Source organism: Brachyhypopomus gauderio, chromosome 6 (assembly GCF_052324685.1).
Source record: "Brachyhypopomus gauderio isolate BG-103 chromosome 6, BGAUD_0.2, whole genome shotgun sequence".
In the NCBI taxonomy this organism is placed as follows: domain Eukaryota; kingdom Metazoa; phylum Chordata; class Actinopteri; order Gymnotiformes; family Hypopomidae; genus Brachyhypopomus; species Brachyhypopomus gauderio.
The window spans coordinates 25,563,984-25,590,704 of record NC_135216.1 but is presented as its reverse complement, the minus strand read 5'-3'; the positions used below and the strand labels follow the sequence as shown (position 1 = coordinate 25,590,704).

General features: G+C 45.7%; 3 protein-coding genes across 6 annotated transcripts in view; all 3 read right to left on the bottom strand.

Annotated features, from left to right (window-relative positions):
• Positions 1 to 8,964: 8,964 nt before the first annotated feature.
• On the bottom strand, positions 8,965 to 12,060 carry soul5 (heme-binding protein soul5). Its single transcript, XM_077007846.1, has 9 exons — positions 12,020 to 12,060; positions 11,710 to 11,875; positions 11,466 to 11,525; positions 10,974 to 11,058; positions 9,990 to 10,110; positions 9,701 to 9,884; positions 9,481 to 9,603; positions 9,281 to 9,395; positions 8,965 to 9,176 (listed from the first exon to the last, which is right to left on the bottom strand). Coding segments are annotated over exons 2-8 (651 nt in total). The 5' UTR covers positions 11,712 to 11,875; positions 12,020 to 12,060; the 3' UTR covers positions 8,965 to 9,176; positions 9,281 to 9,319.
• Positions 12,061 to 13,208: 1,148 nt separating this feature from the next.
• On the bottom strand, positions 13,209 to 18,965 carry shfl (shiftless antiviral inhibitor of ribosomal frameshifting). 3 transcript variants are annotated; one of them, XM_077009978.1, is made up of 10 exons: positions 18,470 to 18,963; positions 16,400 to 16,535; positions 16,209 to 16,258; positions 16,065 to 16,103; positions 15,906 to 15,956; positions 15,783 to 15,824; positions 15,489 to 15,644; positions 15,306 to 15,409; positions 14,825 to 14,979; positions 13,209 to 14,286 (listed from the first exon to the last, which is right to left on the bottom strand). In XM_077009978.1, exons 1-10 carry the CDS (start codon positions 18,494 to 18,496, stop codon positions 14,066 to 14,068), a joined length of 981 nt encoding a protein of 326 aa, XP_076866093.1. In that variant the 5' UTR covers positions 18,497 to 18,963; the 3' UTR covers positions 13,209 to 14,065. The 3 variants fall into 3 exon arrangements, 2 of the variants coding, with proteins under 2 accessions (XP_076866093.1, XP_076866094.1); XM_077009979.1 differs by having other exon boundaries at positions 18,347 to 18,485; XR_013131954.1 differs by having other exon boundaries at positions 14,152 to 14,286; positions 14,411 to 14,979; positions 18,470 to 18,965.
• Positions 18,966 to 22,204: 3,239 nt separating this feature from the next.
• Positions 22,205 to 26,721, bottom strand: part of notch3 (notch receptor 3) — a 31,543-nt gene continuing 27,026 nt past the window's right edge. For both annotated transcript variants that reach the window (XM_077009976.1, XM_077009975.1), the window contains 3 exons: positions 26,528 to 26,675; positions 26,289 to 26,386; positions 22,205 to 26,149 (listed from right to left, as the gene is read on the bottom strand). In XM_077009976.1, coding sequence (XP_076866091.1) covers positions 24,659 to 26,149; positions 26,289 to 26,386; positions 26,528 to 26,675 — 1,737 coding nt within the window. In that variant the 3' untranslated portion in view covers positions 22,205 to 24,658. The remainder of the gene's footprint in view (positions 26,150 to 26,288; positions 26,387 to 26,527; positions 26,676 to 26,721) is intronic.

The window sequence follows — 26,721 nt, the reverse complement described above, 5'->3', positions numbered from 1 at the left end:
TCTGATAATAACTGTTATTGTTCCTTTGTTTGATGAGAAGACTGGTTAATATTTGTTGTATTACAATAAGCTGGGAAAGCTAAGCTCAGGTGTTACTCCAGTATTAAGTGTGTCATTTTGGTTACTTGGTCACTTACTGCTAATTATAGCCTTCATTTCCTTGTTACTTACCTTCCCGTCTTCATAAAGTAATACTTGAAAGTTCAAAATGTCTCAAAATAGTGATAAAAAGTCTGATGTCATGTCACAAGGGCAAGAATCAGGGGGGTTAGATGAGGGAAAATTAAGAAAATCCACTCGTGAAATACAAACAACGCCTAAAATGCAGGAACTGAAAGAGCAAGCGTTAACTCAAAAGGAGAAGTTTAAACAAAATTTATGTAAGGGGAGTTCGTACAAGGTTGAAGCAAGAGTGCTCTGAAGGCGACATGTATGACATGATGGACAAAGCGGAGAAGCTTAACCATGAGGTAAAGGAGCTGTATGATGGCATCCGACTCCAAATTGCACCAAGTCAGGAAATTCGGAGAACAGTGGACGCATGCTCAGCTGTGACCTCAGACTTACTGCAGTTGATGAGAGAGTGCCTCTCTGAAGAAGGAGTTGAGTTTGATGCTGAGGCCGAAAGATCAAGATTACGCATGCTACTCGATAATGAATATGCTAGGTCTACACAAGGATCCACAGTTTCCAGAGTTACTGCACGCAGCCACGGCCATTCAGACCATCTCTCAGAATCACCTAGCATTTCAGTTAAGAGGGCAGAAACCGCTGCTCAGTTGGCTGCTAAGAGAGCTGAAATTGCAGATAGGCTGTTCTACCTGCAGAAGTACATTGCAGGGGATGCAAATCCTTTCTTGAGGGCAGCTTCTACAGAAAAGACGAAGAAGCTTATCAACAAGCATGGAAAAGACTGAATGATAGATATGGTCATTCCTTTGTAGTGCAACGGGCCTTCAGAGAGAAGCTAAACATGTGGCCAAAGATTGTTGGTAAAGAGTATATCAAGCTGAGAGAATTTGGTGATTTCCTCCAGACATGTAATAGTGCCACGTCTCATATAAAAGGTTTGCAGGTCCTGAATGACTGTGAGGAGAACCAGAAAATGCTGGTCAAGCTTCCTGAATGGGTGACATCCAAGTGGAACCACTATGTCACAAAGCAGCTGGACCAAGGCCAGGAATATCCAAGCTTTAATGAGTTTGCGTTAGGGGTGGGCAATATGGGAAAAAATAGTATCACAATTTTTTTCATAAAATCACGATTTCGATTTTTTTATCACAATCTTCCATCCAAAAAAATTGGGGCTACAAAGCTTTCTTTTTAAGCAGATTTAAATGAATGATATTGCAATTTTCCATGTGCAAACATTGTAAACAAAAAATGTAAACAACACACGTGACACTGTCACGTAGGGCTACGCCCCCCTCTCCTAGCTGTCACTCCGGTTTCCCTGTTCCTCGTGTCCCTGCTCCTAGAGCCCGCCTTGTTGTGTGTTTCTATGGTTTCCCCACGTCTGCCACACCCATGTCGTTATTGTCTTCACTTGTTTCCATAGTTGCCAGGTTTGCGGTTTTCACGCCAAATTGGGGATGTTTGAAAATCCAGCCGTGGGTAAAAATTCTGGGGTCAGAGCCTGGGAAAATCTGGTATATCCCACACCAAGGGGTCTACTACCCCAGGAAACCAGTCAAGATCCGGGTGGTTTTCGACTGCTCCGCTAAGTACGAAGGTGTCTCATTAAATGATCATCTGTTAACAGGACCCGACCTTACAAATGGTCTCACAGCTATATTGTGCCGTTTCCGTAAGCATCCCATTGCAGTCATGTGCAACGTTGAAAAAATGTTCCACAGATTCCATGTCAGCGAAGATGACCGAGACTATTTGCGGTTTCTCTGGTGGGAAAATGGAGACACAGACTCAGAACCCACAGAATACCGCATGAAGGTGCACCTGTTTGGCGCATCATCTTCCCCAGATGTGCCAATTATGGCATGAAACACCTTGCTAGTCAAAATGAACAAATGTGCCCCTCTGCAGCTAGCTTAATCAGAAAGCATTTCTATGTTGTTGATGGCCTCATAAGTGTGAAATCGGTTGGTGTGGCAATTGAGTTAGTGAAGGAAGCCCAATCTGTGTGTGCTAAAGGAAAGTTGCACCTTCACAAATTCCTTTCCAATAACCGAGAGGTCCTAGATTCCATCAATATTGCAGAACGTGCTGTAGAGGTAAAAAATGTCGATCTCAACCATGATGACTTACCAGTGCAAAGAGTACTAGGTATAAGATGGAACATTGAAAGCAACAGTTTTTCCTTCAAGGTGACCCTTGATGAGAAAACTGCGACACGACGAGGGATTCTCTCAATTGTGGCCTTTTTATATATTCTTTTAGGATTTCTGGCTCCTTTCATCCTTGAAGGAAAAAGAGTGCTGCAGGAAATGTGTCAGAGAGGTACCGGGTGGGATGAGCCACTACCCAAGGATCTGAAGTCAAGGTGGGAGATTTGGATGAAGGATTTGGAAAATCTTGAGAAGATCGAGATACCACGATGCTTCATACCTGTTGGCTGTGGTGAGGTCCAGAGGGCTGAACTGCATAATTTTTCTGATGCAAGCAGTCAAGGCTATGGCCAGTGCTCATACATCAGGTTGTTGAGCAAAGAGAAGATGCACTGCTCCTTGGTCATGGGCAAAGCTAGAGTCGCACCAACTAAAATAGTCACCATACCAAGGTTGGAGCTAACTGCGGCAGTAACTTCAGCAGCCGTGAGCAACATGTTGAGGGAGGAGTTAGAGTTAAAGATCGATGAGGAATATTATTGGACAGATTCTCAGGTAGTACTCGGCTATATCAACAAGGAAGCGTGAAGGTTCCATGTCTTTGTCACAAACCGAGTCCAGAGAATTTGTGAAACCACTGACACAAGACAATGGCACTACATCGACACGCAAGACAACCCAGCCGACCACGCCTCCAGAGGCCTCAAGGTGGCTGATCTTATCAACTCGAATTGGTTCCCTGGTCCAAAGTTCTTATGGGAAAGAGAAATAGCCAAAACCAGATTACCTCAGAGCTGCTGGTGGGAGATCCAGAAGTGAGGATTACACAGGTGCTGACAACTGAGGCTACAAGGCAATTCGACATTCAAAACCACCTGTCACGGTTCTCAAAATGGACCACAGCAGTCAATGTCATTGCTCGTATCCAACGGTTGGCTAAGAGGATCAAGACCACAGAACCTTTAAATGTAGAAGAGAGAAGGCAGGCTGCACTGACTATTACCAAGCTTGTTCAACAAGATGCCTTCCAAGAAGAGTTGGACACTCTCAATCGGAAATCAGGAAAGCTGCCTCATAACCACCAACTCTATCAGCTTGATCCGTTCCTCCATGATGGTATAATGAGAGCGGGAGGAAGACTAAGAAGGTTATCTGAGCCTCTTGAGTTGAGACACCCAGTAATCCTTCCTAAAAAATTGCACTGTCACAAACCTCATCATTGCATATCATCATGACAAAGTACAACACCAAGGCAGAGGACGGACGCTCAATGAGCTGAGAGCCAATGGTTACTGGATAGTTGGTGCAAGTAATGCTGTAGCCCAATACATCAAGCAGTGCATACGGTGCAGGAGGGTGCATGCACCACTGGAGGAACAATGGATGGCAGACTTACCAAACGACCGTGTTGATCCTGCACCCCCGTTCACATACTGTGGCATGGACTGCTTTGGTCCCTTCCACACCAAGCAAAGTCGTAAAGAACAAAAATGGTATGGCCTCATCTTTACGTGTCTTTGCTCCAGGGCAGTTCACATAGAGATGCTGGAGGTTATGACGACTGATGCATTTATCAATGCCTTACGATGCTTTATCGCTATCCGTGGAGCCCTTAGACACATTAGATCTGATCAGGGCACTAATTTCGTAGGAGCAAAAAGTGAAATGGCAAAGGCTCTGAGAGAACTCAGTAAAGAAAGAGTGGCTGCATACTTGGCATGTAATCAGTGTGACTTCCAGATGAATACGCCACACTCAAGCCACACTGGAGGTGTCTGGGAGCGTTTAATCAGGACAGTGAGAAGTGTACTGAGCACAGTCCTTGCTGACAGTGCTGGAAGGTTGGATGATACATCCTTAAGGACATTCTTTTACGAAGCTATGTCCATTGTAATTAAGCGCCCATTCACGCCAAATCATTTGATTACGATGAAATTTTTGGTTCCACTTTCCCCATCTGGAAAGTTCATCAGGGAAGATCTGTATGCCAGAAAACTGTGGAGAAGGGTCCAATACCTGTCTGAACAATTTTGGCATAGATGGAAGAAAGAATATCTGTCAAACATTGCTTTACGTCAGCAATGGCATGCACCAAGGCACAACGTGGAAGTGGGTGATATTGTGATCCTCAAAGAGGAGGACATCCCTCACAACGATTGGAAACTTGCTGAGGTTGTTGAAGCTTGTGAGGATGATGATGGACTGGTACGAAAAGTGACCGTACAGATTGGAGAACGAAAATTAGGAAAAAAGGGTGAGCACCTTAACCAGGCATCCATTGTTCAAAGACCCATTCAGAAGTTAGTAGTTCTAGTGAAGAGCAGCTAAAAGAGATGGGAATATTGGTAATTGGTTAAATGTTTCCTTTATACTGCAGTTCATCCTTAATTGATTATTCTTGTATGTTGAGATGTAAATTCTGTTGTTAATTGGCATTGTTGAATTTATTAGTGTAAAATTATATGGATAATTTTCAAATATTAGAGTGTCACAGGAAACAACAGAACTGCATAGAAATGATCATTGATCATTGAGTGTATTTCACATCTCCATTTTTGTTAATCAAGGTTAATTTGGTGGGAGTGTAGCTGACGGTCAAAATACAGTAATGCGTTACCGTGGCAATGCCAGATGTTGTAAGATTATTATATTTCATTTCTGATTGTTGCTTTTTATGTTACATAAAATTGAAGAAATGGAATTTATAGACCTTATTGAAATTATAAATTTGCGGAGAGACGTCATTTCCTGTCTGGGTAACGTGCGCGGGAAATTGTGAGCGGAAAAGTAAAAGAGAAAAGGATGAGAGATGACTGTCTACTACTGGCTAAACAGGCGCACATGGTAACTATTGAAAAAATTGGAATTTGTGTACCTTTGTGGAAGAAACTGTTTCTGAAAATGATGTAAAAAATGTGTGTTTTCTCTTGTCAGTTTTCACGGTGTTCCGTAACTTGGTAGAGGACATAAAACGGTTGTAGACATCAGTAAGAAGTCTTGTTACCAGTGTAGATACAATAATCTTTAAATAAAGTTTTATTTTGCGTATTCATGTATTGTTATTAATATTAATACAAGCAAATTGGATTGTTTACATCTTTGTATGAACATGTTTTAGCCTGTGTGTCATTATTAGTGTTGCAGCGGTAACCGGTTTCATGGTATATCATGGTATTAAAATGCACGGTTATCATACCGTGTGCATTTGCTTATTACTGGTAAAAAGGCAAGCTAGCGGAGAAACTCACCCGCGCATGTACAACTCCGCTCCGGTTCAGTGGCGAAAATGACATAATCGCGGTGGCTCCGCCTAGGCTGAACGATTAATCGCATTTGCGATAATTTCGCGATTTTTTAAAAACGCGATTGTCTAATCGCACAGGCTGCGATTTAAACTGGTCACGTGACTTGGGAGCGAGCCAAGCCGAGGACGAACGGAGCAAACCCGAGCAGGAGGCAGGGAGGTGGAGAAGTGAAGTTAACACAGCGCACTTTAACTTGTTGCACAACGGCTTCAGGCTCGACAGAAGCTGACACAACTGAAAGTCTAATTACCAAAGAGGGGCAGCACATAAGTTGTGTGAAATTACTTTGGCTTTTAAAAAGATGCTGCTCAACGTCAGGTACCCTGCAAAACATGCCTTGCTACTGTTGCTACGACGCGAGGTAACACTACAAACCTTCAGCATTAAAAAAACACCACAAAGCCTCGTATGATATTTGTAAGGCTAAAATGCCAACGACCAGTGCTGCATCTTCAAATACGCCAAAGTGTTTCTCTGCGCTTATACAGCTTTAGTATGCGGTGAGCAGCGAAATACCGTAAAATCACGCATATAGGCGCAATAAGATTTAAAGCACGGATGAATCGCGAAAGCGCGGATAACTTGACCGCGGTCCAGCAGACAGGGTTCACTGACCGAACCGTTTGAAAGTGTAACTCCTTATGGATGTAATTCGAAGCGGCACGCAGAAATAACTCGGGCAGTAACGGAGTTCATAGTGAAAGACATGATGCCCGTTAATATAGTGAACAAGCCCGGCTTCATGGCTTTGTTAAACACACTGGATATGCGCTACCAAACGCCCTCACGCACATATTTTAGCCAAGTTGCTATACCTGCAGGGCTGCCAACTCTCACGCATTGAGCGTCTTAGACTAAAAAATTTGTAGTTCGCTCTGGCGCCAACCACAGGCGATCGATCGATCACGATATAATAATAATAATTAAATTTAGTCCATTTTACACCCAGTGGCGGACTTAGCAATTTGGAGGCTCAAGGCGAATTTAGCTAGGGGGCCCATCAACATTAATATGCGAGAAATAAGTTCAGGTTCACACTACAAGATTTTAGGCTGGTTTTTCAGTCGCCGACTGTTTTTGTAGATCGCCGACAGAAACTGTGGTCGGACGCAAATCGGGGATCATTCGGCGCTCGCTCAGTCGTGTAGTGTGAACTGCTGAAAGACGCTCGCCGAGTGGCCGCCAACTCATCGCAGACGACCGGCAGATATCTAGCATGTTTAATATCTAGCATGTTTCATATCTAGCCCAGTCGGCGACTGTGAGTCAACAGCAGCGTCTAGCTTCATACAACTTTACTACAACACTGTGTTTAAGTTATTGTGACAGCACTGGAGAAATAGTGCGATTGACTATATATATGTTCACTGCAACGGAGAGATGAAATAATTCTGGCAATTTGGGACTATGGAGTGGTTAAACGGTAAAAAAAGAATAATAATAATAACGAAAACGTGGAGCACATGTACGTTGTTTTTATTTTCTTCGTGGTGTTGCTGGTTCTCGCGAGTGTTTCATTTTCGTGTTCTCGTGTTTTTGGACGGCAGCCAGATGAGTCGGCGATTCCCCAGGCGTTTAATTCGTGAGCCCACGTCACCGATCAGTCAGCGATTACAGCACAACCAGTCGTGTAGTACGAACGGCACAAAAACCTGATGACTGAAAAGTCGTGTAGTGTGAACCTGGCTTTAGCTAGACAAGGGGGCCCTACAGTGGGAGGGGCCCAAGGCAATTGCCTAGCAACGCCTCTATGCAAAGACCGCCTCTGTTTACACCCCCCTGCAACCCTGTATCTGAGCTGTATAAAAAATGCCGAAACAGAGTTTCCTGAAGTGGAGCAATGGGAAAAAAATCGCGATTTTAAATCGCAATCGCAATTTATAGATAAAAAATTGCAATTAGATTATTTTCCAAAATCGTTCAGCCCTAGCTCCGCCCGTGCGCGAGTGCCTCGTGCGCTGTCGATTTGCGAGGTCGTACAACTCTCGAATTTGTAACTTCGCGCGCTGCACCTCAGCGCAATGAACAAAGTCATGTTTGCAGGGTTCATACACCTATACAAGGTGGAATTCAAGCACTTGTACGTCACTTTGAAGGTCCATTTCAATATTTCCCAGCACGTTAAACTTCATTAAGTTAAGTTTTTATCCATTATTTAATGGTTGTTTATTTTCAAAATGCCCAATCTTAATGTCTTCACGTTCTCTTATGTTTCGTCCTGGAATTACAAGAGGCTCGTATTTGTTAACATAATACTAGAAAACTGTCAGACAGACATAATACAAGTCAGACAGCTATTTGTTGTGAAACGAAGTAGTTAAAATTAGTAGAAGTAGTCAAGCATTTTCAAGTACTTTAGCCTAAATCCCAGCACTTTTCAAACCTGAAACACAAAGCAACATTAAAATTCGTCAGTTAAATGTTCCTTCCCCTGTTTTTGAGGGGTGTTTTACTGTATACTACCACATCTCGTTTCTGACAACACTGCAAAGAATGTGACGCGCGGAGGTTCGCGCAAGGTGTGTGGAGTCGCGCTATGGTCACTCGCTCAAGTATATACCTAGCTTTTTAAAGTCCTTGCTTTCACTGGATGTGAAAGATGCCATTAATTTACATGCGTTCATTTTCATATTCTGACGTGCCTGTCTTTCATATGTTAAAACCAGACTCGGTGTGAAAGCCTTAAAATAGAAATCTCTATTGTGAGGATCATGTCAAACATAAATCCTGTTTATGCAGTATCTGGTTATATTCCAACTTGGCAGTAAAACAGACGTTTACAACAGTTGTTGATCAGACACTGACCCAGGCTCAGTTTATCAGATATTAAATAATTTAAACTTAAATAATTGTACTGAAATCCATGATTTAGGTTTCTCTACAGCTTTTTTTTCTTAAAGGAGACATTTTGTATACAATAGTTCCAAGTTTCTACAATAAATAGTTCATTGAACAAAAAAAAACTTGTTGTAATTCCTTTAAGGGTCAGTGTATCTTTTAATATTATATGCAACAAACTGTGATACCGCGGTATTTTCTGAGACGGTTATCATACCTTGAAAATCTCATACTGTTGCAACCCTAGTCATTATAAACCAGCATTAAGTTCATTAACACTATAGGTAGGAAATTTCCTCAGCCTAAATGTCATTATAAAACATCATTAAGCCACCAAAATCATGACGTAATAGTGACTTTCGCATTTGCAGTAAGCCTAGGTAGGAATTTTCGACGGGTAGGAAAATTCGACTGAACACCTGTATGGAGCTGTCTAGAAAATGAATGGTTGATGTTAGCCTGCTGTGATAATATATAATATATTTATAAAGTTAATAATAAAATGGGGAGATAGATAACCAAACATGGAGGATTCTATTCATTTATTATTTTTTAAACAAATGTTTGCAGTCTGGTATAGGAAACACCATTATTGAAAACAACCTACTCGAGTCACTTCTCAAATCTACAGGAGTCAGATACAGGAGGATGAAAGAGGATGCAGTAAAATAAAGAGGATGCAGTAAAATGCAAAAGAAGGCAGATGCACTGTTAACTTCCACATGGGCCCGATCTGAGGGTTCTGCGTCTGAAAACACAGCAAAACCACAGAATCAGAATGTAACATGACCGTGTGCATCTCTGCTTGCCTGTGCAGATTGCTGCTGCTAAACCAGGGACGTGCTGTCTTACCTCCGGCCCTGTGCAGGAATAGTGGTGAAGCATCATGATTCATTCGTGTTCGCACACTGGCATGCCTTGGACCAAGTACCACACCTCATTATGTCTGTTTTTAAACTTGATTGGGCTGAAAACAAAACAAACACCAAGGATGGATTGAATGGTAGAAACTTCTAGAAAGAACATGGGAGGGAGCAGAAAGAGGTAAGGACCTGTCGTAGGCGACGTTGTAGTGGTACTCATTGTTGTAGGAAGCCAAGACACTGTTGAGCAATTTTTTCAAGTGAGAAGCTTGTGCCTTTGACACCACCGACACCATCTGACCACTGTAGCTCCTAACGTACACCATCAAATGTGGCCGGTCAACCAAGAACACCTGCAGCTCAGACACAAAGCTATGCAAATGTCATTCATGATGGGACTAGAACATACTTCACAATATCCACGCCATGCATCTCACTGTCCTGTAGACTCACGGTGCTGTCAAGAGGTTTGGGGGCGTTGGTCTGGAAGGCCGAGGGGATAAGGAAACTGATGACATACACACACGGCTTCCATAAGCAGGAAGTATCGTTAACTTTAACGATGAACGGCGCTGTTATGTCAATGTTTACGCCTACAAATATAAACACAGGCCATGCTTAATGTGTTTCTCTCTAATCCTCACATACACACACACACACACACACACACACACACACACACGTGATTAGGGGCCCACCTGCTTCATTGTCACCCGTCATGTAGGCGTAAAGTTTTAAGATGCCTTTTGTCACTGCAAAGTTCGTGAAGTAGGACTGTACTTTGGTGCTCACCCACACAGAGGGCTTATAATAGCGGACCTTTAAAATAAACAACAAACACAGAAAAGGATAAGGCTCACCTTCAAACCCCTTTATCCTTTCTTGTGTAGACGTTAGGGCTGTCCCGATCCAGCTTTTTGAACTTCCGATCCGATTCCGATATTTATTTGCACTTCTGATCCGATACCGATATTGGCTGATACCGATACCAGCCTATCCGAGCATGTATTAAAGTTTAAAGTTATTTAGCCAACTTTGTTGTCAAACTCATGTTGAAAAGCGTTTTACTCTTGATAAGTAGCCAGCTGAATTAGGTGTGTTTGACTAATACACAATGGTTGGTAAGGAGAAACTGACCTGTTTATTTAGCAATTAATAAACTCAAAATAGACAAAATAATAAACAGAAATGGCATCAGTAAACCAAGGCTCAAAAAGCCATGGTGCAAATAATATTGTAAATTGTATTTTAAAAAGTGAGTTTGTCACGTTTCGTAGACGTTTCTACTAGTGTTAGTTGTGTAAGACCTTTCTTTTTGTCTTCGGTTTTCTTTAGAAACTCTTCATGTTTTTTATGGTGGTATTTCGCTAAATGCTTGATTAGATTGGTTGTATTAAAAGTTCTTACAGCTTTACCACAATGCTTGACTTTACTGTGGCATATGTTGCACTCTACCTCGTCGTCTTTGTCGTCCTTTAAGGTAAAATAATCCCACACTGCATTTTTACCAATAACTTCACATTTACATGGCCGTCTTAATGGTTAGGAGATGCCACTGAGCTAAATTGAGGAGATGCTTGTGTGCTGAAGGTGTGCTGGAAAATACAGACCGGATTTTACTCTCCAAATATCGGATCGGGACAAGCCTAGTAGACGTGTGAACATCTGCTTTAGGCACTCACCTCATACTCATTTCCTGAACAAATCGGATAGTACAACAAGTATTCCTCCGTCTCCGTGTAGAAGGACCTAGGTTCAGTGGAGTTGCTGAGGAGAGGTTACATGACATGCCAAGGTCATCATGCTGAGATCATGCTGGGTCATATTATACCTGTATTAGCATAGTGATGTGTGGCCTTCATATGATTTTCTATTGCCTATATAGACATGTACTTTAAATACAGTATATCAATGCCTCTACTGTTTTATGTACTGCTGTCTGTTGATCCTGTTACTTTTTCCCCAATTTTCCCAAATTTTAATTCTTTAGACAACTGACCCAGTCTCCCCCACCCTGAGGCACTGGGAGTTCACAGTTGCATTTTAAGAGCAACCCCCCCCCTCCCCTCCCAATTAACTTTCAGATTTGAGTTAAATATAGTAATGTACGCAATTACAGACACCTACAGGCAACTGTCTCAGTAAACCAGCACACAAATCGTTTGAACTCTTACCCAATCTGGGCTCCTGCCATCATGGTTACCAGCACCACAACTGCTCCAGTGAAAACAATCCTGCAAGAAATGTTCCAAAGAGCACCTTCAAATCCAGAGAGCTGCATTTCAAATGGGATCTAAAGGTCAATTAAAGGTCATAATTCAAACGCGTTTTGTACATTTTCATAACATACTAATGATGAACACTTTCAACATCAGGGCCATAGGAAAACCCAACAACATTTAAGGACGAGCCACTTACATTGTGTTGAAGAAAACCAAAAGGCAAAGTGGCAATGATTTAAACACTCTTGTTCTGGTGGGGGTGTTATAAAAGCTCTCAGAATCTTTTTGTTCTGGTGGAAGTGTTATAGCAGCGGTCCAGGACACACCCAACGGGCCCTTTGTTATAGACTCTACGTGAGTTTCTGTTTCCAAAAAAAAAAGCTTATTGTTATCTGAATATGATTTTTAGCATTGTTTTGTTTTCTTGTTTTGTGTCTTTAAACTAGGAATCTAATTAGTTACTTGCAGAGGTGTCAATTCCAGGTTCAGAAAGTAAAAGTCCTCACCAGGATTTTGCTCAAGCTTGCTAGATTTTCTAATTAGTGCAATCCAGGTAAAATTAGTGGAATCGACACAATCCAGGAAGCCTGAGCAAAATCCTGGTGAGGACTTTTATTTTCTGAACCTGGAATTGACACCTCTGGTTACTTGTTAACAAACTGATTTGCTTAATTAACTAATCTGCAGCATTTAACAAGTTGTAGGATTCCTGGAAAACCTTCTAACACTTGCTCTGATAAAGACATTAAATATCTGTCCGTTATGTTTAAGCAGTGGTAAAAATATTAATCTAAGCTGTTTTAACTGTAGTTCTGACTCTAACCCCCAACACACTTAAGATACAGCAGATGGTATTTGATATAATAAAAGAGTGTCTCTTTCTTCATGAGAATTTTTTTATGAATCTGCAAAAACCCGAGACACACAGGGAAAACAGTTATCTAATACGAACCTCTAAAGGCTGACCGCAATTCACTCCACCCTCACCATTGCCAAGTTGTGTGTAATTCCACCTGTTTTAGTCAGTTCCCGTGACCTCATTCAGTAGTGAGGCAACAGATGCCTCCTTGTTCTGTGACCAGAAGATGGCTGTCACTGATCTCTACTGCAGATCCCAGCGGTACCTGCCGAATTCTCTCATGTCCCCATCTGGGTTGTGTGGGCTGACGTGTCTCGCCATTCTGACTCTGAACTGAGACATGGTGGAACGGGCACTGAATGGTCAGATCCCCAGAGGAGAACCACAGGACAATGAGGACAGATCCTGTCACCATCACCTTCAGGAGGGAAGAGTAGCCTAGGCCATATAACAAGGTTGGCTTGGTTTGGCACTACCATAACACAGAATGGTTTCGTTGGTTTTGTCTATCTTAACGCCCTGCGTCTCTCTGCGGTTTTTGAACGGGCTATTCTACTGCATGTACAGTAGCATCTTACCACATATTTACAGCAGCCTATATCTCCTGTGACCAATAGTCCTCTTTCCACAACAATGAGGTAAATTCTAGTCCAGACCCTGCTGACTGAGGGAGGCTCTATGTGAGGTGTTTCCCTAGGCCACAATATCTTCTGTGTAATTCTCACACATTTAGTATGCATGGACATTTAGGCCAATGTGGGGCCAAAGTTTTCTGACTGCAAACATGAATTTGGCAGCCATAATGACAAAGATTAATTCAAAACCCTTTTCAAGACAAACGATACAATGTTTGGGGGATTTAGGACGTCTTTATTGTTGAAAAGTCTTTAAAAAGACAGGCTCTAGAACCATACATAAAAATCAGCTGAGGACTTTAAAACCATACAAATAATGAGGCACTGGGTCCTTTACCCCATAACTGTTACCAAGCTGGTTCTGCAGAAGAGCAGCAGTAACCCTGCATAGCCTGACCAGGGCTGCTTGACCTGTGACCCCCTGGTCTCCAAGGAAACCCTGCCGAAAAGCTGCACCTCTCAGTGGCACTATGATTATATATATATTGTGAAGTGTATAGGAAAGAACTACATCAAAATTGTAGTGTGCTGCTGAAAAATGAAAAATGTAAGCCTACAGAAGAATAAAAGGTTTCATGTGATTTAAACTGTGGTTTTGTGGGTTTAACTTTGCTTGGCTTTGCGAGTCTTGGACCCCTACTGATGAATGAATTGTCCTTTCTTTTAGCCAAACTGTATTTCCTTTAACCAAGGATGGATTTGGACTGAACAAAACATCAGTGTGGCTACCCAATCCAACGCAAACAGGATCATCCCTAGTGGCCTTATCCTTAGTGTTTATCCACAAATGTCTGAAGATGTAAAACTAAACATGATTTGATGTGACTCGTTAACACAATGACAGCAAATATTTATATACAAAAGCTGCTTTAGGTGTCCTGAACTTCTGGAGGCCTCGGCTCCCCCATAACACCGTGCAGACGTAATGCGATTCGGAACGTGAATGCGCAGTTCTGGGGTTTGCTCGTCTGCTTAGCTCGAGAACTGGTTTCCCCGCTGACATCCGTGTGGGGGTGGGGGTGGAGGGGGCGTGGGCTGCCATGCGGAGCCACGCCCCTTCAACCGCTGCCGTCTGACTCCGTGTCGCTCTCCTCGTCCTGCTCGCCGATGTCGTCCAGGATGAGGCTGTAGAGCTGCTCCACCAGGCTGCCCTGACTCACGCACGTGGCCACCGTGGAGCCCGTGCTGAAGTGGGCTTGGCTGGGGTTCACCACACGCGGCTTCTTGTTTCTCATCCTGCTGCGGGGGTGCACGCATTCTGTGCCAGGCACATGGGGCTCTGGGACACGCACACACACGAATGCACACATGAAAGAAAAATTATGCTTTTAGTGATGATTAGCTTTTAGTTATTAGTAACACCAAAAACCGTCTGTCACTATGCAAGATTTGTATTAGCCAACCTCCAACCACGGTCAAGTTCCACACCAGTGTGTGGAAACTGGACGTTTACACTGGACGCTTCGGGTGCCAGATCACTTTTATCTCGACGGTGACTGGTGTGCAACGGCTCTTGTTAAAATGCTGTGCTTGTCATTTTCTTATCAGTGTGCTCTTCACTACCGTGGCCCCATCGTGAAAGCGACTGGCGATGGATGCTGATAAGAATGACGGACAGAGGGGCGACATACAACATCGACGAATGGGCCCAGTCTGTAATGAACACCTCAAAAAGCACCTTCAAGACTTCTTACAGGTTTTGATATCGACCTTGACAATCTACAGTTACCTGGTTCACTCGTACGCTTGTGCGCTTTTAAACTGCCTAAACATTATGTTCTGCTGCCATCTAGTGGGCGCCAGCGGTGCTGTGTTACCCTGTCTGTTGTAGCAGTCCTCAGCCAGGCAGCTGTGCTGGTATCTCACTCTAAGCTTGTCGGTCACTTTACGTCGTGGAGGCAGGATCTCGGAAGGGAGGATGATGGCCCGGCAGCCGTAGCAGGGGGAGCCCAGGTCCATTCGGCCGAAGCCCCTGGGGGAGGACACAAGTGACTCCAGGCACATTTAGCATGCTTAAACACAGGGGATTATGGGTCATGGACACCTGCAGACACTGTGAAACATGCACGTAACTTAAACACGTCAAGATTGCCAGTGAGCTCGACTGTGTGTCTAAGTGCATTCAGCAACAGGGTCTAGGCGTCACTCCTTTATGATGACTCCTTTATGAGCAGTGATTCTGCTCCTCACCTGGACCTGCCCACACACCAGAACAGGTCAAACCTTCAGCTCTACACCACCGGCACCCACCGGTGTCGGTGCAGGTGTTATTTCAACCTTTGCGACGTGACCTCTTACTTGAACGATCGAGCGCAGTTCGGGCAGAAGAACTCGGCGATGCCCCACATCTTGTCCGGAGGCACCGGGTCGTACCTCCGCCTGCACCGGTGACAGCGTGACACCTGGGGAAGACCACAGCTCAGACGCCGAGCGAGGCGCTAAACTCGGGCCCTTGGGCGTAACATGTCATGCGTCCCGTACCCTCTTCCTCTGCGGGACCCGTCTCCACCAGTCCTGGTCGCACTGCTGGCAGGCGAACTGGTGGATGGTGGATGGGATGAGGTCCTTCTGCGCCTGGTCAAACATGCGCTTGTTCTTTTCCGTCAGGGGCAGGACGCGGAGTCGCTGTCCGAGGTCCTGCAGGGCACAACAGCTGAAACCTCACAGCTCCCCAAACATTTACAGTGTGAGGTCAGAGGTGCGGTGACCTTTGGCTCCCGTCTTGAGTCTGTTGAGGTGTTAATGTATATTTAGAGAAGGTTTAGGATAACTGACCTGTATGTCTCTGTCCTCTTGGGGGTCTTTGTTGGCTTTAGACTGGAGAGAGATGACAGGTCAGTGCATACAAGCTTCTGGTGTTTAATCAGGCACCTTCACTCAGAACAGAACATCACATACCTTCTTACGAGAGTCCGCGCCCACTCTCGACGGACGCTCTTCCTTATTGTCCTGTAACGTGGTTTTGATTATCCAATCAAAATCCTGCACTACACCTGCAACCCTGTGTGTATGTGTGTGTGTGTGTGTGTGTGTGTGTGTGTGTGTGTGTGATGTTACCTGCTCTCTCTCCTCCGCTTCCAGTTTCTGCACCACATTCTGTGTGCGAGCAGGAAACTCACTCAGTTTCACTCATGCCAAACACGCTGTGTACGTCCCGTGACGATAAGTGCCGAGCTGTTATCCAAACGAGGTGAAGCTTACCTTCACGACGGGGTCGTTCTCCAGAGACCACTCATCATCTTCATCCAGGTCTGCGTAAGAGACGACTTATAAGCAAAGCATGTGATGTACAATGACAGGCGTTAATGTTTGGTTAAAGGGTAAGTCATCTAGAACACACAATGCTATTGATGTCATTATTGAAGAGTGACTGAACAAGTCTTTCCCTTTACCTCTGTCTTTCATCAGGACGATTTCCATGGCGACCATCCGGTGGTTGTTGCCATAGCGGCGCATGAGTAAAGTTGCCTTGTCGATTGGAATCTTGCCATGGAACTTCTCTCTCAGCTGCCTGACGCTTTTTTCCAGCTGAGACAGAAGAAGAAAAAACACACAGCGTGTTTGGATGGAACGCGTCACCCACAACACTACCACACATTACCCACACGCCACCCACATGTTGCCCACACCCTACAAGCTAACAAGATGCAACAGTATGAACCGGCCTGCCCTGTTGTGTTCAATGTACAGAGTCCTGGCTCATTGTGTTGTGTGTGCATTGGTATGTTTCTTACATTATTTGAAAGTTTATGTGGAGAACGTTGCCTTGTTAAACAAAAAAACAAAAACAACATGCCACACCTGTTCACACAACCAATGAATGTGGGGTGGGGGGCTTACATATGACCAATAAGATTAATGAGAAATCTGGTTAAACGTGAATGGGAATGAATGGGAGGGGCAACAGGAGGTGTAGGGGTTGCCATGTCACAGAACTGAACTCACCCCTCTAAAAATCTTAATATCCATCATAAGGACTACCATTTGCTGTAAACAAATTCTTAAAAATGCAAATTCTTGTATGTGTGTATCTTTGTAATGCAGAATAATAACAAATACCATAATGTATACAGTGGTACAAAATAGGACTAAATATCTACCACTAAATAGTAGCACAAAATATCTAGAACAAACTTTCCATATTCATGTCTCTCACACTGATGATAATTACCTTTGTGTAAACACAAGCCCAGAAGAAAACTAAATCCCAATATAACTTACATGGCAGTGTTTCACAACCTTCGTGGTACTAACACATAAAGACGCACCCAAGAACCATGTTTACTAAGGCACGAATAATGTCGGCCACAAATTTTTATATATGAATTTAATAATTACATTAATTAATACAGGTGTGACAACAGTCCTGTCGCCAAGAGGGTGAGAGGGCACGAGACCCATCACTTCTAAAAGCACTGAGGTGTCACTAAGATTAAGCTCTAAGTGATTTTATGTGCGCCCGCTGTCCTACGCAGCTCGGGGGGAAAGGTCACGCGTCTCACGTGAAACACATCGACGCTACATCGAGAAACAGCTGACGACCCTAAAGAGGGAAGGGAAGACGCGCGAGGTTTTGGGGCCGTCCGCGAGCGCGGTGCTGGGCGTGGTCCACTGGGCGCCCGACGCACTTGCGTGGAACTTCACGCGCACTGCCGTGACCAGTCTCCCTGCTCCAGCACGCGCAGCTTTAATACCGCCCATGCGTTAGTGGAGGACAATGTTTATGTATTGTGTTCTTCAGAACCAATAAGAGCAGCACACGTTTGACATCATAATAATAATTACAAAATCAGCCTACGTGTAGCTAACCACAACACGCTATTTGTGTACTTTGAGCTTTCCTAAGAATGAGTAATACAATTGACATACAACATGCTTTGAATATTTTGCATTAGGCGCGAGCTTAGACAGGTTATGGCACTATTAGTGCTGCAGACGTGCCAATGTTTTATTTAGTATTTAAAGCCATGTTTTGTTTTCAAGTCTCCCCTTGTTTTGTGTATGCAAAATATGAAAATCGTGTGGTATCCGAGTCAAGTACTACATTATTTATGCCATTGTCTGTTTTTTGGTCTGCTCATGATACACGAGTATGTCCCGTTCATGGAGGATCCTGGTCTGTATAACTGTAAATAATTTGGATGTTGCCAAGATCACTTTAGAGTGAACAAACTTGCCTGCAAGAACTTTGTTCGGGCCTACTGTTTGTTTCACTCATGCAATGAAAATAGAGTAACTCGAAGAGGTTAAACATCAGAAATTACATTTCAAAATAATGTTGTGCAGTCACCAGGAGACTACTGTTAAACGTGTCCCAGTAGCCTAGCTGTCTAGCTAACCTCTCCAGAGTGCTGCAGAGTTCAACAACACGCTGCTGGCTTCGCGTTGCACCTCTGCGTCTTGCGTCTGTTCCGCCAGATTAACTCAAGCACCAACTGTTTTTAAAACGCTCTGTAGCCTACCTCCACCTCTTCTTGAAAGCGACTCATTTCCCTGTGACTTTTAAAAGTTCTCTGAAGGTAGATGCGTCATAAATTCACCCAGAAACGGTCTTCATCTGCGTGTTCCTGCACCAGCGCTCAACGGGCTCCTTCCGGAAGTAATAATCCCATTCATAATCACGACAGATAATCTCATTTTAGCCACGTAATTTTAACCAGACAAAACAACAAACTCTATATGCGCTACGGTGCTCTAGGATGCGGGCGTTTGTTCCTACTGAAGTAAAAAATCAGGCTGGTTTCAACTTAAGTTTCAAAGTTAAATTTGGTTCTTCGGTTCCTCGGGCAGAAATACAACGCCCATAGTCCCTCAGCAGATCACCATGGAAACGTTATCAGATAATCCGCGACACAACAGCGGTCTCAGGTCTCCGCACACACTCCAGCGTAGTCTTATATACGGGTGTGAATGTGCTTTTAGGGGCGAGAAGAGTGTCAGGAGTGATGACTTGTCACTAGAGAGTAGTTGGGGGTGTGGAGTTTCTCTGAGGCGCAGCTACCACGGCCACTATGAAGACAGGAAGTACAGGGATGTGGTGAGTTTATCGACTTGAGAGCCACGTTAGCCAACTGCTGTCATCCCGACCAGTTAGTTTTAAAGTTAATTTTATAAAATAATAATACAGTCCAGTTTAGAATGTAGATGGTTAACAATGTATTGTTTAAGAAATGACGGGAGAGCCACGGAACAAGCCACGGAACAAGCCACGGAACAAGTGGACGGTTACTGTACAGCTCGAAGCAGTCGTTCCAGTTAACTTTCAGTTTTCATAGTGAAAGCTATTTCGGTTTACTGCCAGCAGATGGCGCCATACTCCGCCGAAAAACACCCTGAACGATAGGCCTACTACTGGAGGGTTACGGTTAAGGTTAGGGTTAAACCTAACGCTAACCATTAATAATAGTTATTTATTTCTGCGGAAAGCATATTATATATATATATATATACACATACACACACACACACACACACACATTTCAACAGTGCATTACATGTAGATAATTGCAAATTAACTTTTCTATTCATAGAAAATGTAAACCACTAATATAATTAAAGAAAGCATTATAGTTCATTGAAGCATTAAAACAGGTTTTACATACTTTCAAGAATAAAACTTTTATGCACTCAAAAGTGTATTATTATATACAGATCCAAAGTGTGGCAGGAAAATATGCTCCACACCATTGCAAAACTACCACAAGCCTGAACCATTGATACAAGGCAGGATGGATCCATGCTTTCATGTTGTTGACGCCAAATTCTGACCCTACCATCTGAATGTCACAGCAGAAATCCAGACTCATCAGACCAGGCAACGTTTTTCCAATCTTCTATTGCCTGTGTGAATTGTAGCCTAAGTTTCCTGTTCTTAGCTGACAGGAGTGGCACCCAGTGTGGTCTTCTGCTGCTGTAGCCCATCCACCTCAAGGTTCAACATGTTGTGCGTTCAGAAATGCTCTTCTGCATGCCTGGGTTGTTATTTGAGCTATAGTTGCCATTCTATCAGCTCACACCAGTCTGGCCATTCTCCTCTGACTCCTGGCATCAGCAAGGCATTTGCGCCCACAGAACTGCCCGTCTGACACCAACAACCATGACATGTTCAAAGTCACTTAAATCACCTTTCTTCCCCATTCTGATGCTCAGTTTGAACTGCAGCAGATCGTCTTGGCCCTGTCTACATGCCTAAATGCACTGAGTTGCTGCCATGTGATTGGCTGATTCAACATTTGCGTTAATGAGCAGTTTGACAGGTGTACCTAATAAAGTGGCCGTTGAGTGTATATTATATATATTACATTTTTAGGGATATTATTATAATGAAAATGTAGTAACACAGTTAACATTTCAAGAAAACAAATGTCAAGTGTGCTGACCTCAGGTCCAGTTGTGGAAAACGAAGCTGCTTCTCCCTGCTTGGCCTTGGGGATTCTTGCTGCCAGGAAGATGCTACCTACCTACCTAACCCTAAAATGGACTGGGCAGTCTGTGGAGGAGTATGCATAAAAACACGCTTACGCATTTCCTTATGGTTAAGAACGTCAGAATTGAAAAGTTGTAAACCTCCTATGCAATAAAAAAATGAAATGAAAAATCATTTCAGATCTCTGAGTGTGGCAGGACACACAGAAGAACCACCCAGTGGCGATTGTATCTGTTGGGGCCCCACACAAAAATTCAGGGGCACCCTTACAGAATTCAGGTCACATATTGCATACGACGTTGTTACTGCAGACTTTGTGCACCAATACTGCTGTAGTTAGACAGTGCTCTGTAGCCTCCTACTGGCCTGGGGCCCCTAGCAGTTGACCTAGTTGCCTGGCAACAAGCAGTGCCCCTGCCACCACAGAGTACAGAATGAATCACCTCACCTATACCAACAATACCAACCAACACAGACGCTCTGAGCACCTTCTATGTCTGTCTTGAACCATCCCACAGCAGCAGTGATGGTCACACCCCCTTCCTATTGCTGTGGGGAGACATCGCAGCTTTCTAGGCAGAGGAACTGAAATCTTTATTCTTTTTCTTTGCACATTAATATTGGTTATGTCCTGTGACCTCCGGGACAAGCTGTGCAGAGCCAGTCGCACTGGTGGTTGAGCTGGGCAGAGCCAACAGCACCGGTGTCCAAGCTGGGCGGAGTCAACAGTAAGAAGTATACAAGAAAAAATCTTAGTATTCAAAAATGTTTCTTTAATTGGTTGTCCGTGTCCGTTTAAATAATTGTCTACTCCAAGCTTTCTCAGGTGAGTTCCTTAGCAACAGTGTCCTTCACAGCTTTGTTTCTCTTGTTAAGTGATTTTTAAACAAGGTCCACATATTGTGGTACTGAAACCCCAGGTGGGGCTTTGCCCACCTTCACAGAAAGCATGAGTCCTGCTCACTTCCACGTACCCGTCATTTCCGGAGTCCTGCTCACTTCCACGTACCCGTCATGTCCCGAGTCCTGCTCACTTCCACGTACCCGTCATGTCCCGAGTCCTGCTCACTTCCACGTACCCTTCATGTCCAGAGTCCTGCTCACTTCCACGTACCCGTCATTTCCGGAGTCCTGCTCACTTCCACGTACCCGTCATGTCCGGAGTCCTGCTCACTTCCACGCACCCGTCATGTCCCGAGTCCTGCTCACTTCCACGTACCCTTCATGTCCAGAGTCCTGCTCACTTCCACGTACCCGTCATGTCCCGAGTCCTGCTCACTTCCACGTACCCTTCATGTCCAGAGTCCTGCTCACTTCCACGTACCCGTCATGTCCCGAGTCCTGCTCACTTCCATGTACCCATCATGTCCTGAGTCCTGCTCACTTCTAGATACCCGTCATGTCCCGAGTCCTGCTCACTTCCACATACCAGTTATGTCCTCAGTCCTGCTCACTTCCATGTACCTGTCATGTCCTGAGTCCTGCTCACTTCCACGTACCCGTCATGTCCAGAGTCCTGCTCACTTCCACGTACCCGTCATGTCCCGAGTCCTGCTCACTTCCATGTACCCATCATGTCCTGAGTCCTGCTCACTTCTAGATACCCGTCATGTCCCGAGTCCTGCTCACTTCCACATACCAGTCATGTCCTCAGTCCTGCTCACTTCCATGTACCTGTCATGTCCTGAGTCCTGCTCACTTCCACGTACACGTCATGTTCCGAGTCCTGCTCTGACATGCATAAATTACAATAAATGACGCGTGACAGAAATGTAGTTCCCTACTGTTTTATTAGAAGTAACCTTATTTTACAACTTTTGTCTGTAGAAAGAAATGTGAAAAGGTGTTTATATACAATGATTTTAAACTACTTTTAGAAAAGTACAAGAATTAATAATGAAGACAGAAAATTTCTATGGCTGTTCTAGTAATGCAAGACCAATATATATCAGTCACAATCTCAGTTTCAAAAATAATGCTAATAGAAAGTACACTTTTTGTCTTTTTTTAGTACATAATAATTTTTTTAGAAACATAAGACTTCTCTTACACAAATAAACCTAAATGAAACAATTGTATTTACACGAGGATGCTGAACTTCCAAAATGTCCAGAGTGCTGAGAGAGATGCAATGCTACTTGAAGGGGGTTTTGAAGGAGATTTTTAAAGGGTGGTTTATTGTTAGAACATTTTTTAAAGGAAAAATAATCAGAACACCAAACAGATATAACAAAAATATCTTCCCAAAACCCATAGTATTAACTCAGCTTATCATCTTCTAAGTGGAAGATGTGTTTTTCAGCAAAGGCAGTGATTCCTGCTTCGATATGAACGAGTATAGACTACACACATTTCTCAGTCTTGTGAAAAAGGCATCCTCATTTGGGGTGGACTGCATAGAGGAACACACTGTGGGAACACTTGGGAAGGGATCAGAGAAATCAGCGCCTGTACCTGTAGTAGACAGCAGGGGGCAGCACTACATAGCAGTGTTTACGCCATACTCCTGACTGGCTGGGTGGGGGCTGCTAGAGACGCAGGCGACGCTGCGTGCTAAATAACGCCTCCCTGAGGAGTGACCGAGCGCTAGCAGTCCGTTAACCACCTCTCCAGACGCACACCTCCCCGCTGCAGACAGGCGGAGTTCACATCGCGTGTTTGCTGCATGTCAACACGTCAAGAGGAGTCACCCCCGGGGGATTGATTTATTTATTTTTCCATTTTCTGGCCTGTATTTGTGTCATAAAAGAACCTATAGGACCATGTGTAATGGAGCGTGTGAATGAAACCCCAGTCTCAAAGTCCCCTGCGCTGCCTGTCGGAAAAAGTACCGAGCGAGACCTGTAGAAGGCCCTGCTGTCATAGTCCCGTGCTGGAGCGGGACCAGGGCTCAGGATGCAGCGAAGGTTGAGGGGGTGGGGGAGGACGGACTCCTGGCCCGGGGGAGATGGGCCGTGGTGGTGCTCAACAGCACAAACGGGACAGGTTGCAGGGGAGCGATATCTATGTGCCACCATAGGTGCAGGGGCAAGGGGGGCGGGGGCAGTGGAAAGCAGCAGCCTATAAAAACACAGCTTAGCACATCATAGCAACGTTCCAAAGGTAACTGGTTATAACATGCAGAAATAAAAATGGTAATGAAAAAAACAAACAAACAATTAAATTCATACAACAAAAAAAAAATCAAACCAAAAAGCAGCCAGTGACAGATTTTAAGTGGTGACAAATGACCTAGGAGGAAGATGAAGGGGCCGAGAGGGGCCGCGGCGAGACGGGTCCCCGCTGGCCTCCACATGGCTGGGGAGCGCCCTGATCCCACCACTGCCATTGACGCGAACACTCAAACGCTGGCATATTTCCTCTCGGCGCTAATGCCCATGTCGGCACCAGCGCTGCACTGGAGTGATAGCTGTCACTTTATATGCTTGGCTTAAGAAGTGCTTCAAAGATGCCCCTTGACGTTATTACAGAGGACTTCTAAGGAATGTACCGGTTCGCCATAGTTCCATCAAATTTAAGTATCACTACTGTCGGCCAATTTATATACACCTAGGTATTCCGATGTCAATTTTTGTTGATTAATGTTGGCCTAAATAAATAATGTGGTTCAGAGGTGAGAATGTCCAGTTCGTTCTGTCTGGAATCCAAAAGGATGGGTTCTGGTGACATCATGGATGATCGTGACGTGTCTGTTGCTGTAACAAGAAGAGGTCCCTTGTGTAACAGGCATGGAGGGGTTCAGTGAAGAGGGCACATATCACTCTGAGAAGTGGTGACTGGTGGAGGAAGAGGACACCCACAAGGCAGTTTTCGAGGAACACGTCGAGACAATAAATAAAAAAGAAAGGAACTTCCTTCAACATTTCACTCTTAATCTACTCTTTAGAAAGTTTGTTAGTTTCAGGAGAGCATCCCCAAGCCTTTGAAATGAAAGACGTGGTTTTTCTTCATATACTTTTTTTTTAATAATAAAAAAAGTCCTTTGTGACAGAATGTCTTACTTCATTAAATTGTCTTTTCTTTTTAAGACAACACAATTTTTCCTTTACTTTTTGCAGGACAAAGCCAGCAGACGGTCTTCTCAACAAACACCAAGTCAATCCTAATCCAATTAAAATCTTGGAAATGGGCTGACAAGTAAATGGAAAATAAAGACAAGCCCTAGAGTAAGATTTCTCATCTACTCTGCCGAGGTCGCAGAAGTCCGGGGAGCGTGGACCGCTGCTCACGCAAACACTTGCATCTTCCCGTTGGACTCTGGAACATGGGGGATCTGGGTCTGGGCAGGGGCGGAGACTGCCGGGCTGGGGGTGGAGTCAGACCAGTCAGACACGCAGTGAGGGGAGGGGCTGGACCAGGGCTCCGGCGACTCAGGAGAGGGCGTTAGATAGGGGTGCTCGCTCGGGAGGCGCAAGTAATGCTTGGGTGTGGTGGAGTAGCTGTGCTGGGAAGGCGGGGTGGGGTAATCCTCCAATCCCGTGCTGCCGCTGCCGCTGGCCTGTGCTGGGGGTGCTTGCGAGGCTTGGGAGGGGAGGCTCTGCGAGACCTGTGGGGTTGTTGGGGTCTGCGGAGGCTGCTGGGGTTGGGGGTTGCCCTGCTGGGGCTGGGGGTTGCCCTGCTGGGTCTGGGGGTTGCCCTGCTGGTAGAAGGGTGGAGGAGGCTGTGGCTGTGGGGTGGAGGGCGTGGGCGAACCCATGCCGACCAGGGCGTGGCCGTGGAGCTGCTGGTTCTGCTGCTCGGCGATGGAGGGCAGCTTGACGGGGCTGAGCGTGGGCGGAGCGCCGGAGATGGGTGTGGGCTGTAGCATGGGTGCGCTGCGGAACACCTGCTGCTGGTGCAAGAGCATGCCCGCCTGGCTGCTCACCGGGTGCACCATGCCCACCACGGGCCCGCACTGCGACGTGGGCGGCAGGCGGTGCCAGTCGAACGGCACGCTGACCGGGCTCACCAGGCCCATGCCCAGGCCCATCTGGTTGGCGCTGAGGACGTAGCCGTGCGAGCTCTGGCCCACGCCACCCGCACCGGCCATGGAGATGCGGCCCTGCATGGGGAGGCCGCCGTCGGTCAGCTCGTTCAGGCCGGCGAGGGACACGGCGAAGGGGCCGGTGCCGTCGAGCAGGCCGCCGTGCACCATGGGGGTGCTGGGCACCGACATGGAGGAGTGGAAGAGACCGGGCGAAGACATGGCCGCGGGTGAGGCCGGGTTGGTGACGTAGCCGGCGTTGCTGGCACCTCCCCCAGCACCGCCCCCACCCCCACGGGGCGAGTCCAGAGAGTCGACGGGCGAGAGCGTGACGGAACTTTCCAGAAGCGCGCTCTGCATGTCCAGAGTCAGCTTCTTGCTGCGCGCCTTCACCGAGTCCTTCAGGCTGGCGGCGTGCGGCCCGCCCAGACCCTTGGCGGCGGGCCGCCGACTCTTCTTGCCCTGCGGGGTGGTCTTTAGCGCGGGCAGAAAGCTGCCCGGCGGGCACATGAGCGGCGAGAGCGCGTGGCTGGCGGTGAGGTGGTGGGCGGCGTGGGCGTGGTTGGGCGGGCTCCGCGCCGTGTTGTACTCGTCCAACAGCTGGACAATGTCATGGTGCATGCGCTCCTGAGCGATGTCCCGCGGAAGCCGGTCCATGTGGTCCGTGATCTCCCGGTTGGCGAAGTGGGCCAGGAGCACTTTCACCGCCTCACAGCTGCCCTCTCTGGCAGCCAAGAAGAGGGGCGTCTCCTCCTGACAGCAGACAGGCACACACGAATCAGCAAAGCCACCACTGGCTGGATACCACACATGCATTATCAATCACAACAGTTCCCACAAGGTTTGCATGGTAGCATATTTGCCTAAAGAAGCAAAAAAAAAGGCGCTTTACCTTGAGGTCCTGCATGTCTTTGTTCGCGCCATTCTTCAGAAGTGCGATGGTAGCTTCGACATTATTAACAGCTGCTGCCCAGTGCAGTGCCGATTTACCTGGAGAGATACGACCACAGAGGCCATCACGCTACTGACAGTCGACAAGTGGAACTCCTCAGGACAGGAACTATGAGTGAGGGTGAGGCGCTTTAAGCAAAGGCCAGTTTGAGAATGTGGAGTAAGGCTGCCATCACCCACCCAGCTCGTCTACTGCGTTGACGTCAGCGTGACATGTGATGAGCTCCTCCACCATGCCCTCCACCGCCAGCCGGGCCGCCAGGATCAGGGCCGTGGAGCCGTCGTGCATGCGCGCGTCCAGGTCCGTCGCCCGCGTCCTGATCAGAATCTGCAGAGAGCAGGGACAGGAGCGTCAGTCCCGTCACAGTCCTGCC

What these genes read in the sequence shown, in the direction of transcription:
- soul5 (XM_077007846.1), bottom strand. An exon ending in ATGGCAGGAGCCCAGATTGG is followed by an intron (nt 11,059 to 11,465) that starts GTAAGAGTTCAA and finishes ACCTCTCCTCAG; the next exon opens with CAACTCCACTGAACCTAGGT. An exon ending in GTTCAGGAAATGAGTATGAG is followed by an intron (nt 10,111 to 10,973) that starts GTGAGTGCCTAA and finishes TTTATTTTAAAG; the next exon opens with GTCCGCTATTATAAGCCCTC.
- shfl (XM_077009978.1), bottom strand. Translation starts at nt 18,496, where the DNA reads ATGAGTCGCTTTCAAGAAGAGGTGGAG. An exon ending in CGTCCTGATGAAAGACAGAG is followed by an intron (nt 16,259 to 16,399) that starts GTAAAGGGAAAG and finishes TCTCTTACGCAG; the next exon opens with ACCTGGATGAAGATGATGAG. An exon ending in AAGAGGACAGAGACATACAG is followed by an intron (nt 15,645 to 15,782) that starts GTCAGTTATCCT and finishes TGTGCCCTGCAG; the next exon opens with GACCTCGGACAGCGACTCCG.